We start from the raw sequence: 13,903 nt of genomic DNA, 5'->3' as shown, positions 1-13,903 counted from the left end.
CAGTTGCCATGGAGCTTCATCCAGGGTGTGACGATACAAGCCAGCATCTCCTGGCGAGGAGAGAGAGCAAGAGCTGCTTCCCCCATATCCTACAACCTACACTGAACATCTCACCTCATCTATCACCTGAGCACCCCACACCTATTTAAATGATTACACCTGCTTTATTTGCCCCCTCTAAGCTCATCACCACATTTACACAAATAACCTTAACCTGTATACCTCCACACCTGCAGAGTACTACATCTCTCTAACATGCTTTGCTAAGCTTCCAACCTCAGTTCCCCTCCTTTCATCTAAACAACCTCTGTTCAGCTGACAGAGTAACCCTCATATTTCTGCATCCTCAGCTTGCAACCTTCCAATCTGGTTTCACAAACATTTTATTTTTTTAACAAGTGTATGGATTAGGCTGCCCTAACATAGGAAGTGGGCATAGGGTAGGGGGCAGTGCCAGGCACAGACAGTTAACAAAGTGACGTACACAAAACCAGAGCAAGGGAGGGGGAGCAGGAGTGAGGAATAGAGTGAGAGACAGGAGAGATAGAAAGGGAAACTGTCGAGTACAGGAAAAAAATTGTTTGCACTAAGAAATAGGATAAAAAGAAAGGGGAGGGTTAAACGAAGAGAGAGGGGTGGGAAGATAGAATGATATTTGTGAGTGAGGCAGAAAAGGATAGACATGTAAAGCACTCATGTGAGCTGGCAGCAGAAAGCAGTGGGTAAGGGAAGTACCTCTGCTGTGATAAGGATAAACATCCTTCTGCCCTGACTGATACCTAGCTTGCTTTTGAGATGGATGGCAAGCACTTTTCACTGTGCAAGCTGTCTGTGCTCCAGCTGCTGCTGGGGAGGACACCCCTGGTATGATCCCCTCCTGACGGAGAGATGGCGTTGCTGTGGTTGGCACTTCTCTGGTTCCATCATGCCCAACAGATTCTCTTTGCCAACAAGGTCTTCCAGAGCACCTTCTGGACCAACACTACTGAAGACTGGATTCCAAGTCCCACTCCTACATTCCTTCCATCATCATTTTCTCCATCTTCCCTTCCAACACCCTCTCCATCTGCCTTTTCTTCATCTCCTCCATATTCTTACCCTCCTCTTCAAATTTCTACCCCTTCTCTTCCATCCATTTCTCCCACTTCTTCTTTTGCAACGTCCTCTTCTCCTGCCTCACTTTCTCCTCTCCCCCCCTCTGCAACCCCCTCTCCTGCTCCGGATAAGCCAGATGAAGAGGGCAGTAAAGCAGCTCTGCGCTTCCTACACTCAGGGGACCCACTACTTCTGTCTGAGGCCAACTGCTCAAGAAGGTTTGAGCTCCATGACCTGCAAGGACCTCCACCAGACACTGTGCTTTCCCATCTCATGGGATCACTGGACTGCCTCCTTCATGCAGCAAACTTCCTTAACATGATGTTTCAGGCCAATGATATGCGTGAGTCAAGTGTGAGAGAAGACATGGAATGGTATCATGCTCTGGTACGGAGTTTGGCAGGTGGGGATCTCTACATCCACCGTGCACTTCTCTCCTTCACCACACATCCCATGTCATCCAAGCCGCAACTGCTTCTCCAGGCCACAAAGGAAGGCCATGAGGTCCTTCTGAAAGACCTTTCCTCACTGCTCCACCATAGGAGACGTGGAGTGGACTGGGGATCCTGGGCCAGCTTCCAGGTCAAACCCCCTCTGATCAAAGCCATCCTATTAAATGACCTCCGGAGCTTAGATACCCCAAAGTGGAGTCGTGGAGACAGTTATATGGTGAACTCCAGCCATGTGCAATGGTCTCAACCTTTTTTGGAATGTGAGCAAGGACGTTTTGGTCAAGGATGGATGCTCTCTCTCTCTGCACCTTTCTATGGTCTGAAACCTGACTTAAGCCCTGAGTTTAAGTGAGTATGCCACCATTTTTATGTGTTATGGAAAATAACCAGAGGATATGTAGGTAGAGAGTGAATAGAAATTATTTAACAAACATCTCTCTCTCTCTCTCTCTCTCTCTCTCTCTCTCTCTCTCTATGCAATATACTGTTACATTAATTAATTAATATATGCACTTTGCTCTCTGATTCTCTTTTTCAGCCACCTGAATCTCTTATTTCTCCTGCCCTCCCCCCTCAGATTAGTCTCATACACACACACTGATTTCAGTATCACTCACATCCGCCTTCAAACTGAGCAGCTGTTAAGCTGCAAATCTCCCTGTGCCAGCTCTTAGTGAGCAGATGGCACTGGAATGTCAGACTGCCCAGGCATATACCTGCCATCAGTACTTCTGTATACCAAACTTATTGATCCCAATCTGTATATTCATATCTTGTTTTTGTATTGATAAAATGTTTCCTTTTCAAATAATTTTACAGAAAACAAATGGCTGATAGGATTTTCATCTGGAATATAATCTGTACAATATGTTTTCCTTATCAAAAAGAATATTCATATCCCATTTTTAAACTTCTGTCTAAATCCATTAGCATGTACTGTTTACATAAGACCTCAAAAGTGCTAGATGACCTGAATTTTCAAAACAGTTGCTTTGTTATAAAAAGTTAAAGGGGAGAGAAGGGCTATAAACAATAAAAGCAGGCAGAGGTAATACAAAAAGGCTCTGCCAATAATGTAAAGTTCTCCACTTAGTGTTAATTAAAATCTTATTTTCTGCTTACTATAAAATGCACATTTGTATAACCCAGTCACTCTTATTGAGATAAATAATAAGAGAATTGCCCTCAGTCTAAGGACTTGTAGTCCCATTTGTTCACTGTCGACAACATGTGCAGTTTGTAAAGGGTTATTCACCTGTTAACAAGTTATGTATATGAGGAGCCAGTGACATAAATATGGATCGTTGTTAACATCCATATAGATAATTACAAGGAAATAATAGTGCAATGATAAAATGCTCTTCAGGAATGTATTTAGTTTTTGTGCTGCCCAGGGCACTGGGAAATCTACTACCTCTTAAACTCCCTTCCCCCAACAATTGTAGTAAATATTTGTTTTATCCACTAAACAACCAAGGATTAATGATTTGTAATAAAATTACAGAGGTAATAGAACAATGCTTCTCTTCCTAAAGCCTCCTACTCTAGGCACAAGCTTAGCTGGTGTAAGCCAAACAACGGAGCTAAGTCTAATGCATTAAATCATGCTTGCCTCTAACTAAAGGGGTCAATGACCTAGGTAATACATTGAGGCTCCCAAGTGGACTTAGTATGTTTCTTACACTTTTTAATGGGTTAAGCCCAGCATTTATGCAACAGTATTTTATTATCACACTATTATATCCCTTTAATGACAGGTACACAATGATTTGGCAGCATGTATTCGGCAAAACAATTACACGTGTGAGAAGTTGTTGAGATTTGGGAAGTATCATTAACATATATATATAGTGAGTCAATGACATGTAAGTAAGAAGTCAGTAGCCTGTACTGTATAACATATGTAAGAGAGCAGTAAACCTATTCATATTCACTGGCATTTTTATATAAGGGAATGTAAATGGGGAGTGAAGGGACTGGGCTGTCACCTCACTCAGGAGTTAGATTTCTAAATGGACAGAATTCTATGAACTTTATTGTGAGAAAAAATCTCTCTAATTCCTTTAGTGAATCATATTAGTAAGATGACTATGCAGAGAAAAAAATATGTCTTACTGGAAAGTTCTTTGAGTTCTTATTGATGCTAGGCCAGTGGCAAGTAAATCAATAATAACTATGCACATGGGGAAACAGGTCCAACACACATCATAAACACTAGGGATTACTCAGCGAGGTCCTTAATAAATAAAAAATAAAAAAACGGGTTGTACTGGAAGATGAAATATTTTGAAGATGTTAAAATAACTTAGAAATTCATCTTAATTAAGGTTGTTCATAATTCATCTTTCAAGTTCAGCCGACTGTATAAATGTACTTTTCTTCACATAAACATATAATTCCTTCCACTTCTCTGTTATTCCCTCTTCTCCCTTTTTTGTCTTTTTGCCCCTCCTCTCTCATCCTTCTCCATCTTTCATGTCTCCTGTCATGTCAATGGTTATTCCCTGTCTGTCTCATCTCCTTCATCCCTCTCTCACCTTTTCATTCTTATATTGTGATGTCACATTTATTTCTAGCTCTCTCACATAATCGTCTGCAATTTATCGTTTTACTTTTATCTTTTTCATTTTCTATCATTTTCTTCTTTGCCATATGGTATCCCATTGCTCAATTCTCCTCATCCCTCTATCTTATATCATTTTTCTCCAGTTCCCAAATTCTCTAATTTTCCATTTTTTTATTCGCCTATTCTATCCCTTTAATTTTCTCCCTATTCTGTGACAATGTCAATTGTATCTTTATCTATCCCTCCATTTCCTATTTCTCTCTTTTCAATTCTCTCACCTAATTCCTTCCTCTTGTTTCCTAAATATCTACCTGATAGCTCTTTCTCAGTCTCTTGTTTCTCTGCCTCTCTCAAACTATAACCCATCTCTCTAATGTGCTTTGTAATCTGAATCCCTCTCTCTAATATCTCTAACTACATTTCATATCTTCAACTCTCTAGAATATCCCATCACTCACTTTATTTGCCCTCCTATGTCTCTAAAATTTATCCCCTTAACCTCCCCCTCTTTAACAAAATATTTCTTACTTTGTGTCTTTTTGTATCTGTTTACCTCTTCTCATTTTCCACTTACTGTTTTATCCTCCTCCCTCTGCAATTTCTCCACTCTCACATCTTCCCATCTTTGTCTCATTCCTTTCCCCTTCATATTATCCAATCTTTCTTTTTTATAACATTTATATGTATTTATTAATTTCTCCCTCTCATGCCCTCACATCACATAACAATGATGAACCTTGAGACCTCTAGATTTCATAATAGATATACACAAAATATAATAGAGGTCTACTTGACCTTCAAGTCACTTTACAATGGGATGTGGCTACTGACAAAACTTTGAGGTAAAATATCTTCCTTTTTTAACATAGAGATGTTCAGTTGATATTTCCTATTCAGCTTTTTACAGTTATGCTGCATCACTTTCAAGTGCTTCAACATTTGGGTATTATGTCCCTTTAAGGTTTAACCCTTTGAGTGCTAAACATTTTCCAACCTGGGTGCTAAGCTGAATTTTTTTATGTTTTTTTTTTATTTTTTATGTATTTACATATAACATTTTTTTTCTTTTTTTTTCTTTACAGATCCCCATTTATAGCGTTGGAAAGGTTAGGCGATTATCTTTCCAACGATGGCTCTTGGGGGTCTGTAACTGCTTAGATGCCTGAGATACAGGCTTCTAAGCAGCATGCCCCCTTTCCCTATACTTTGCATCGTCCATTTTAAATAAAGTTGCGCAGTGATGTCATCACGTCACTGCGTGTGACGTCACTGCACAAAACGTGAAGCTCTAGCAATGCCTGTCACTATACAGGCTCGATCGCGGGGGTAGGAGCGGGTAGAAGCCTCCAGATCTCCCTCAAAGTGGGAGAGTGCTAGCGACCACTCTGAGCCTTCGATAGCACCTTAGTGACACAATTTGCGATGGCTCAGAGCCATCGCTAGCACTCAAGAGGTTAAAGGAGTTTCTCTACTAATCAGCGACTAATATGCAAAGGCATTGAGTTACAATAAAAAAATGCTTCCCTTAAAAAATGAGGCAACACAAACATGCACAAAACAGCTGAAAAGGAAAAATCGGTGCCTTTTTCAAATGAGTTGTTTCATTTGGTAGTTACCTATGTTTTAGGTGGTTTTATTTTTCCTTTTAGGGTGCTTTTGGCTCTAAAATAAACCTTAAAGGGACATGAACATCAAATTTAAACTTTCATGGTTCAGGATGTGATACAAGAAGAAAGGGCGCCTCCTAGTGTAGCCAATATATATAGGGATAGATATAATCAGATGTAAATTTTATACTCGCATATTGTGAAGGCAACAAAGGTAGTGCCAAGGTAAGCAGTCTGGGAACTCAGCAGTGTCCCAGTTGACTGTGCACCAAATGCAAGGGCAGCTCCTCTTGACAGGTTCTTGTGGTAATCTGAAAAAATAGAAGGTATACAGAGGGCGACTCCTAGTGCAGATTAGTTAGCAATGTATGTACCCACTAACTTATCCCTTCAGAGAGGTACTCACACAGTAGAAAGCACACTGTAGTGCTAATGCAACCTGCTGGGTATATTACAGTGGCCCAGCGCACATACTACTCCGGCAATAAATTGTTCCAAGGTATTATGATGATCAAACGAGAAGATAGGAGACTTCAGTAGTATAAAAAAAGAGCTTTATGTAAAAATCAATAGATGAACAAGTAAAAACAATCAGTAAAACACGCTACGCGTTTCTCAGAGCTGACCACTCTGTTTTCTCAGGCAAGTGATACTGATCTATAACTGAAGTCTCCTATTTATATTACCTAAAACCAATTAGGATGTAAGTTACACCCAGTACACACCCTTTTCCTTTTCTCCAACAGGTGTATCTATGGTAACCTTTTTAACTAAGCACAACATTTCTTGATTATAGCATACAACATATCTGATCTATCTTATGCAAAATGTGCTAAAATCTTATCCAAAATTTGACATGAGTACAAAAATATACAATGTAGAAAATAACACTTTCGCAGAGCATTACATAAAATATACAATGTAGAAAATAACACTTTTGCAGAGCATTACATAAAATATACAATGTAGAAAATAACACTTTTGCAGATAATTACATAGGCATATAAAAGTGGTATATCACATTAAACGATTTGGTTTGTGAATAGAATAATCTGTGTATGAGTACATAGACTTTATGTTTGTTTTTTGCTAGGTAATCAACAACCAATGCAATTTTCTAGTTGTTATGTGGGATCAACTTATGTTGCCAGTTTTCCATAATTTTCGAGACTATGTTTGCTGTTTAAAGAGACTAACCAATATGATCATGCCATATGTATGAGTCATGGCTTGTAGGCGTGTATTATTATGTATCTATTTTATCGCCGAACTTCTAACTAAACCTTCAGCCCTTGTGTTAGCATTTTTTATAAAAACCAGCACGCTGTGTATCCTTCTCATGACCCTCACTTCAAACTTGCATACATTCCCATAGGTAACGATCCTACATAATTTTGTTGTACACAGACATAAATTAGCATCTACCATGCTGTGAAGTAGGCAGCCAATCAGTTTGCTCTATGACTACAGGGGTGTGTGAATCTTACCAAATGGCTATGTTTGATAGAATTTCAGCCAATCTATGAAGCTGTATTCGAAAGTGGGCTGATCTTGTCCTCACAGCCCTTGGCCGCTGCGGCTATAGTAATACAGACTAAAACACACAAACAATGCGATGTCTGAGTGTTGTACAATTGTTGCCCATCTTTAATAAGTTTGTCTGCATAACCTAATAAATAGTGAACTATATCGGAACAATATCTCCTATAGTCTCCGTACTAAAAAAAAAATAATCTTTTATTGTTGTCTATATGGAGGTGTGTCCGTATTAGCCAATGATCTTTCATGGCTATTAAAGTGGAATAGATTGAGTGTGAAAATGTGAAATGTGAATAAATATAGAAAGCTTTCTTAGCTGTATTCCATTCCAAGTGCCAAATGTGCTAATATATATGGTGAAAGCCATTTAAAATGGGATATAGCTAAATATATATTATCAAATAAAATATCTATAGATAAATGTATATTCCTAATCCTAATTTGTGAACATATCTAGTATATAAACATATAGAAATGTAGTATTACCTATCTATGTGAGTCATGTGAAACAAATGTGATAACTATATAGAAGTGATGATTGTGTGACTGTGTAACTAATTGGGAAAAATCTTTCCTATGAATGCCCTATCTCTCAAGTTTAATAAGAATATATATGAAACAATAATATTGACTATGGTTGATATATGTGATCTATATATATATAGAACGTGTTTGGATGAATAATGTAAGTGTACTAAATATACCATTAATAATACAATAGTGTCAGTATCTATAGTTGAACTATAAAAATAAACATTACTAATGAGTGTGATATGCTATTCATTTATTCTATAAAGTGTATATATATGTGACGTACTAATAATAAACCATACCTGTATTAAATATTAATAATTCTTATGAATAATGTTAGAATACTGAGATTATTGATCTAAAGTGACGATATATAATGTGGTAAAAATAAATACTATATATGTGGTAAGTGTGTGGGAATGAATTAGTACCTGGATATATTATAGTATATAAATAAAATAATAATACTATGTAATCTAAAAGGCTGCTGTGTCTATTACTTCATTAAGACCCTCTGGGTGTAGAGATGAGAATTTATAGATCCAGAAGGTCTCTCTTTGGCGGAGCTTAGTCATTCTATTTTGTGAGTTGCTGGTAGTCACTATTTCTAATGGGATGATATTCATAAGGCATTGATTAGTGCCATGTGATACTGTGTGATGTCTGGAGGTGCTGTATTTATCTAATCCTTTCAAAATACATCTAAGGTGTTCGGACCATCTTTGTCTTATCATCCTGGTTCAGGATGTAATTATGAGCAAATGTTCAATTTACTTTGGTTAACAAATTTACTTTGTTCTCTTGTTCTCTTTTTTTTAATTATACCTTGGTATGCTCAGGGGCAGCAATGGGCTACTGGGTGCTAGCTGTACACATATGAATCTTGTAATTGGCTCACCAAATGTGAACAGCTAGCTCCCAAAAGTGCATTGATGCTCTGGAGCTGACTTAACCTATACATTCTAAACACATATTTTTATACAAGCAATAGCACAATAATAAAAGGCTATAACACATTACAGCATTTTCTTTTTTGCACTTTTATGTATCCCTATCTCTCCAACCTTACATACTTTTTTCATGTGACTTATTTTGGTGCTATATTGTTATCACTGTGACAATAGCAATCATTTAAAACCAATAGCATTTTGACCACAGACATGGTGGGTGGCTAGACTATTGCTTCTCACACAACATGAGAGGCATGAGACCTTTTATTTGTAACAAGTCTCTTCTTTTAAATGAGAATATCTGTGTCCCTACCTGTCATATGTGTTCATAGCAGTAATGATTATCTCACTCTCTTTTGTTAGTTTGTTTAAGTAGTTTGGAAGAAAAATAACAATCATGGTTTCACGTGCCAGTAACTGTAGTTACCAACATGCTTTGGCATGGTCTTTTTACAGAGGCATCACTAGAAACCTCAGGGCCCCAGTGCAAGAATACATGAAGGTGCCCCCCCCCAACAAAAAAAAAAGAATTTGAAACATTTACCTTTTTTTATTTTTTAGTAAAGCAACGTGTGCTGTTCATTATAAAACATTTTAAGTATACACTGCAGATATAAATATTTGACATAACAGAAAACCAAGAGCTGTAGCTACAATGAAAAGAAAAGTTTGCCAACAGTTTGAGAGTACAGGTAACGCGACTGCTCCTTGTACTGAACAGATCTGACAAGACAGGCAAAATTAGCTTGAACTAGCACTCCATGTGAAAGCTGCTAAATATCAGAGATCCAAACAACCTAGGGAATGTAACCAGGCATGCACATGCAACTTCTCATTTTAATCATCTCCCTCAAAAGCCTCCAAGTCTTCAAATGGTCACCATTTTCACATTCAGCCGCCCCGTATTGCCCACCTCTCTGTGTAGAAGTGTGTCTACAGACTGCTACCATTTACTGACCACACAGGGGTAGGACAATTTTTTGCTAGCCCCCCCCCTGCAGAGTTGCCAACAGTCCCTGATTTCCAGGGACAGTCCGTGGATTTTTTTGTTTGTCCCTGGAAATGTCCCATCCAGGAGATTTGGAGGGCTGCAGATGAGCTGGAGCATGTGTGACACAAGTTAATGGGGAGGAGCTGCTGGTGAGGCTATGTGTACATGCTGAAAGTACTCTGCTTGATCACTCAGAGCAGGTCTAGGCAGGGACTTCTTGATGCACCTTCTCTGAGTGACAATGTTTAAACTGCCAACAATTAGAACACAAAAACCCAACAACTTACAAACAACTCCTCCAAACTAGGTAAGGCGCTGTGCTGGTTTGTTGTAAAAGAGGGGGGATTATAGATAATTTATTGTTTGCAAAACAATTTATTGTTTTGCCCCCACCAGCTCACCCAGTCCAGTGCTGTGCATAATCACACAGTAAGATCAGTTGCACTGAGGACCAGCTTGCTGTCTCTCTCCCCCTCTCTCTTTTGCTGTCTCTCTCCCCCCTCTCATTTGCTGTCTCTCTCCCCCTCTCTCTTTTGCTGTCTCTCTCCCCCCTCTCTTTTGCTGTCTCTCTCCCCTTCTCTCTTTTGCTGTCTCTCTCCCCCCTCTCTTTTGCTGTCTCTCTCCCCCTCTCTCTATCCCCCCTCTCTATCTCTCTCCCCCTTCTCCATCTCTCTCCCCCTCTCTATCTCTCTCCCCTCTCTCTATCTCTCTCCTTCTCTCTCCCATCTTCCATCTATCGCGCGACCACACCCCTTCACGGCCATCACGCCCGGCCACGTCCCTCCATGCCCCCGGTCATGCCCACTTCTGCCGCGGCGCAGATCTTCAGCTAGGAACTCAAAGGCCAGGTGTGTTTGTCCTCGTGCTGTCTCTACTGCGCATGACAGCTTCGGACAAACACACTTGGCCTTTTATTATATAGGATATATTTTTTAAGTATACCTACCCCATAGTTAATTAAGCCGCTATTCTATATTAAGCCTATAATATTTTCTTCCTCGGCTCACTTGACTGGAGGTTGACCCCCAGGGTCAGTAGCCATCACTTACATTATCCATTGATTATACATTATTTATTTAGTATTTTTCATTGTTATTTAGTATTCACTGACGCACTTTTTGCTATATCCTTATAATTTTATATGGGCACTGGAGTTACTGATTTTTAACAGTATTTCTGATGTATATTGTTATATCTTCAATTATCTCCAATCTCATTGTGTGATAACGATCTCAGATGTATTATGTGATAATTGTTCCTGACACATTTAGTTTTTAATTGTGCCTCCTTGTGTGCACCTTTTGATCACATATTAATGACTGAGATGACTGGTCCACTCACTGAGGCATTTTAGCGGTTTTTGTTTTGAGGTATTCAAGATTGTGCTTTTATTATTAGCTATGTGCCTTTATGTGCGCATCATCACTTATCATGTTGACTTGTTTTTAACCAGATATATTGTACTATGTATTTTGTATTAAATGCTGAAATGTTTCTATGTTACTATTTTTTTCGATTGCAAGCTTACCTCTCATTGACTGACATTATATTCCAACAGTTTACCCAGTAGTGTGCAATTTGACACATGAGGAGGTGTGGTCTTAAGTCAGATTTTGATTGGTCAGTTAATGTTTTATATGTGGAGCAAGTTGTTGTTAAATTATACAGTGTGATGAAGCAGCATGTGTTGCTGAGAAACGCGTTGCTGCTCATTTGTGTATTTTAATAAATTTACATATTTTATACAACCACTTGCTCGTATACTTGCTACTGTTTTTAAAGTTTTATACCACTCAATTTGGGCTACATCACACCCTTATTTTTTCCTGCTGTCGCACTACTAAATTTGGCCATGATACAGCTCCCTCTGCCTGTACCTTTGAGCCTACTGGCGTCTGATATCATTCGGCACTCCTGATAGGACACCGCTGGTCATCTGACCTGACGTTGAACGCTCCAGTTGCAGCTGTGAGTCATACGGGTGACTCTGAGGGTCCCGTATTGTTCCGCCTGGCACTCCGGTTGTGCCGCTTCCTCTGTGAGTTACCACTGCTAGGGGATCAGGGCATATTTTCTCCCGCTGGTTGATCCTGTCTGTACTACACCATGTGGCGCCTCTCTTCCTTTCTTCTTTTTTAGGTTTACATCGTCTGATCTCCTTTCTCAATAGTGCGGCCTCTACAGAATAAACCTACCATTTGACTGCACGAGCGCACCTCTCTGGGACCTTGGTGTCCCTGTTTTTGCATATTGCTTTTCTATATGGGGCATTGCTTCCTATAACATCTTAGTGATGTCACTGAATGTAAAAAATATAACTGCAAATGATGAAATTCACAGTTGGCAGAATTGCGCTTTCTATGGTTGGTAGATGTCTATGAGGCCTATTTATGAAAGGTCTTGCGGACCTGATCCGACAGTGCGGATCAGGTCTGCAAGACCTTGCTGAATGCGAAGAGTAATACGCTCTCCGTATTCAGCATTGCACCAGCAGCTCACAAGAACTGCTGGTGCAACGCCGCCCCCTGCAGACTCACGGCCAATGGGCCACCAGCAGGGGGGTGTCATTCAACCCGATCGTACTTGATCGGGTTGATTTCCGGCGATTTCTGTCCACCTCATCAGAGCAGGCAGACAGGGTTATGGAGCAGCGGTCTTTAGACTCGCCAGAAACTCGGCCCTTCAAGCTCCATACAGAGCTTTATAAATGGGCCTCTATATTTGCAATGTCGTTCTGTCTAGATAGATTTAACTCTAATTAAAATGGTATACATAAATATTTTTTGTATTGCTTTGTTATTAACCCTCTTCTGCCTGGACATCCATATAAAATGCAACCTCCTGTGCCCAACACACATTACAAAAAGCACACACGTTACAAATGCACTTTGCTAGGATGCACAAGCAAACATTACATAACACAAAATTCCAAGCAGCCTCTCTCCGGTCTTGAGTATAACAATCCTTTTGTTTTAATAATGTGACTTTCCAGGGAGAACCCCTTCCTCAGACATAAACAGTAACAATCAACTTACCCCAATATATACCCTATTACACAGTGACATCCGCTGGCCATCCGTCCGCCTCTCCTCCATGCAACTGCGCATGCATGGCAGACTATACGGAAACTTCAGCTGGACAAATCTAAAATGAAAGCACATCATAATTGCATATATACTATACAAAATAATGTGAGCTGGAATACAACAACATCATAACTGATCCATTTCTTCTTATTAATCTATAGCAATTAATACATAAAGGGACTAGATCACATCTTACACATTTTGACTATTTATAATGATCTCATTATAAATGTACTCACTAAACATCTCTCCTTACAGATAAATGGCACTATTATATTCCATTGCTGTTCCCCATATCTTTACAGGAAACAACTTAGATCGAGATTGGTGTTGAGACCTTGTGGGTTTATAGTAGTTTAGGAGGGTAATTCCTCCATGCAGAATAGGGAGTTACAGATAGCACAAATGTATACTAAATTAATTGTAAGAGGATAAATACAATAACATAATATTGTATTATTATTATTGTATTAATATTGTAATATAATATAATATAATAAACATTTAAGAAGAAGAATTGTTGACCTCCATTCTGTTATAGAAGAGGTTGATCCCTATGAGATTTACTGATGTGTCCAGACAATAGACCAAGTTATACTTCTACTACTTGGTTACAGGCACCGAAAAATGGTTTCTATCGATGTAGTGGGTGTACCATATGCAATAGTCTGACACAGAGTAAATATTTTGTACACCCCCATACTAATAGTAAGTTCTGGATCAAATACAGAGGACATGTACTACTAAGTTTATATTGTACATGCTACATTGTATATGAGTCAATAAAACAGAACTGAGTGGGCGGAGCAGTTGAACAGTAGGTTGTCAATCTTCCAGTAACCTGCTTGCTTTCTCTACTGCAGTGCCTTTGGAAGAAAATGTTTTAAATGTTGCCAACTTTGCCCCTACTAGCTACATTTATGAAGCCTCCTTTAAACCAAGCCTTAATGACATAAACACAAGCACCATCAGACATGTTCATGAACATACAAATATCTACAGATATATATTTATTTTAAAAATAAAACACAAAATGGACTGAAGGAATTACTCCATGTGCTTACTACAAGATAGCCTAAATGCTGC

The 13,903-nt window shown here is 39.1% G+C and overlaps 1 protein-coding gene across 1 annotated transcript in view; it reads left to right on the top strand.

Moving 5' to 3' along the window:
• The first annotated feature begins 888 nt into the window (after nucleotides 1-888).
• The window catches only part of GPR179 (G protein-coupled receptor 179), a 159,890-nt gene continuing 146,875 nt past the window's right edge, over nucleotides 889-13,903 (top strand). The window contains exon 1 of the mRNA XM_053717471.1: nucleotides 889-1,895. Within this exon, the coding sequence (XP_053573446.1) occupies nucleotides 889-1,895 (1,007 nt within the window). The remainder of the gene's footprint in view (nucleotides 1,896-13,903) is intronic.

The sequence above is a fragment of the Bombina bombina genome, chromosome 1 (assembly GCF_027579735.1).
Source record: "Bombina bombina isolate aBomBom1 chromosome 1, aBomBom1.pri, whole genome shotgun sequence".
NCBI classification, from domain to species: Eukaryota; Metazoa; Chordata; class Amphibia; order Anura; family Bombinatoridae; genus Bombina; species Bombina bombina.
The sequence above is the reverse complement of the archived record's forward strand: the minus strand, read 5'-3'. Positions and strand labels throughout refer to the sequence as shown.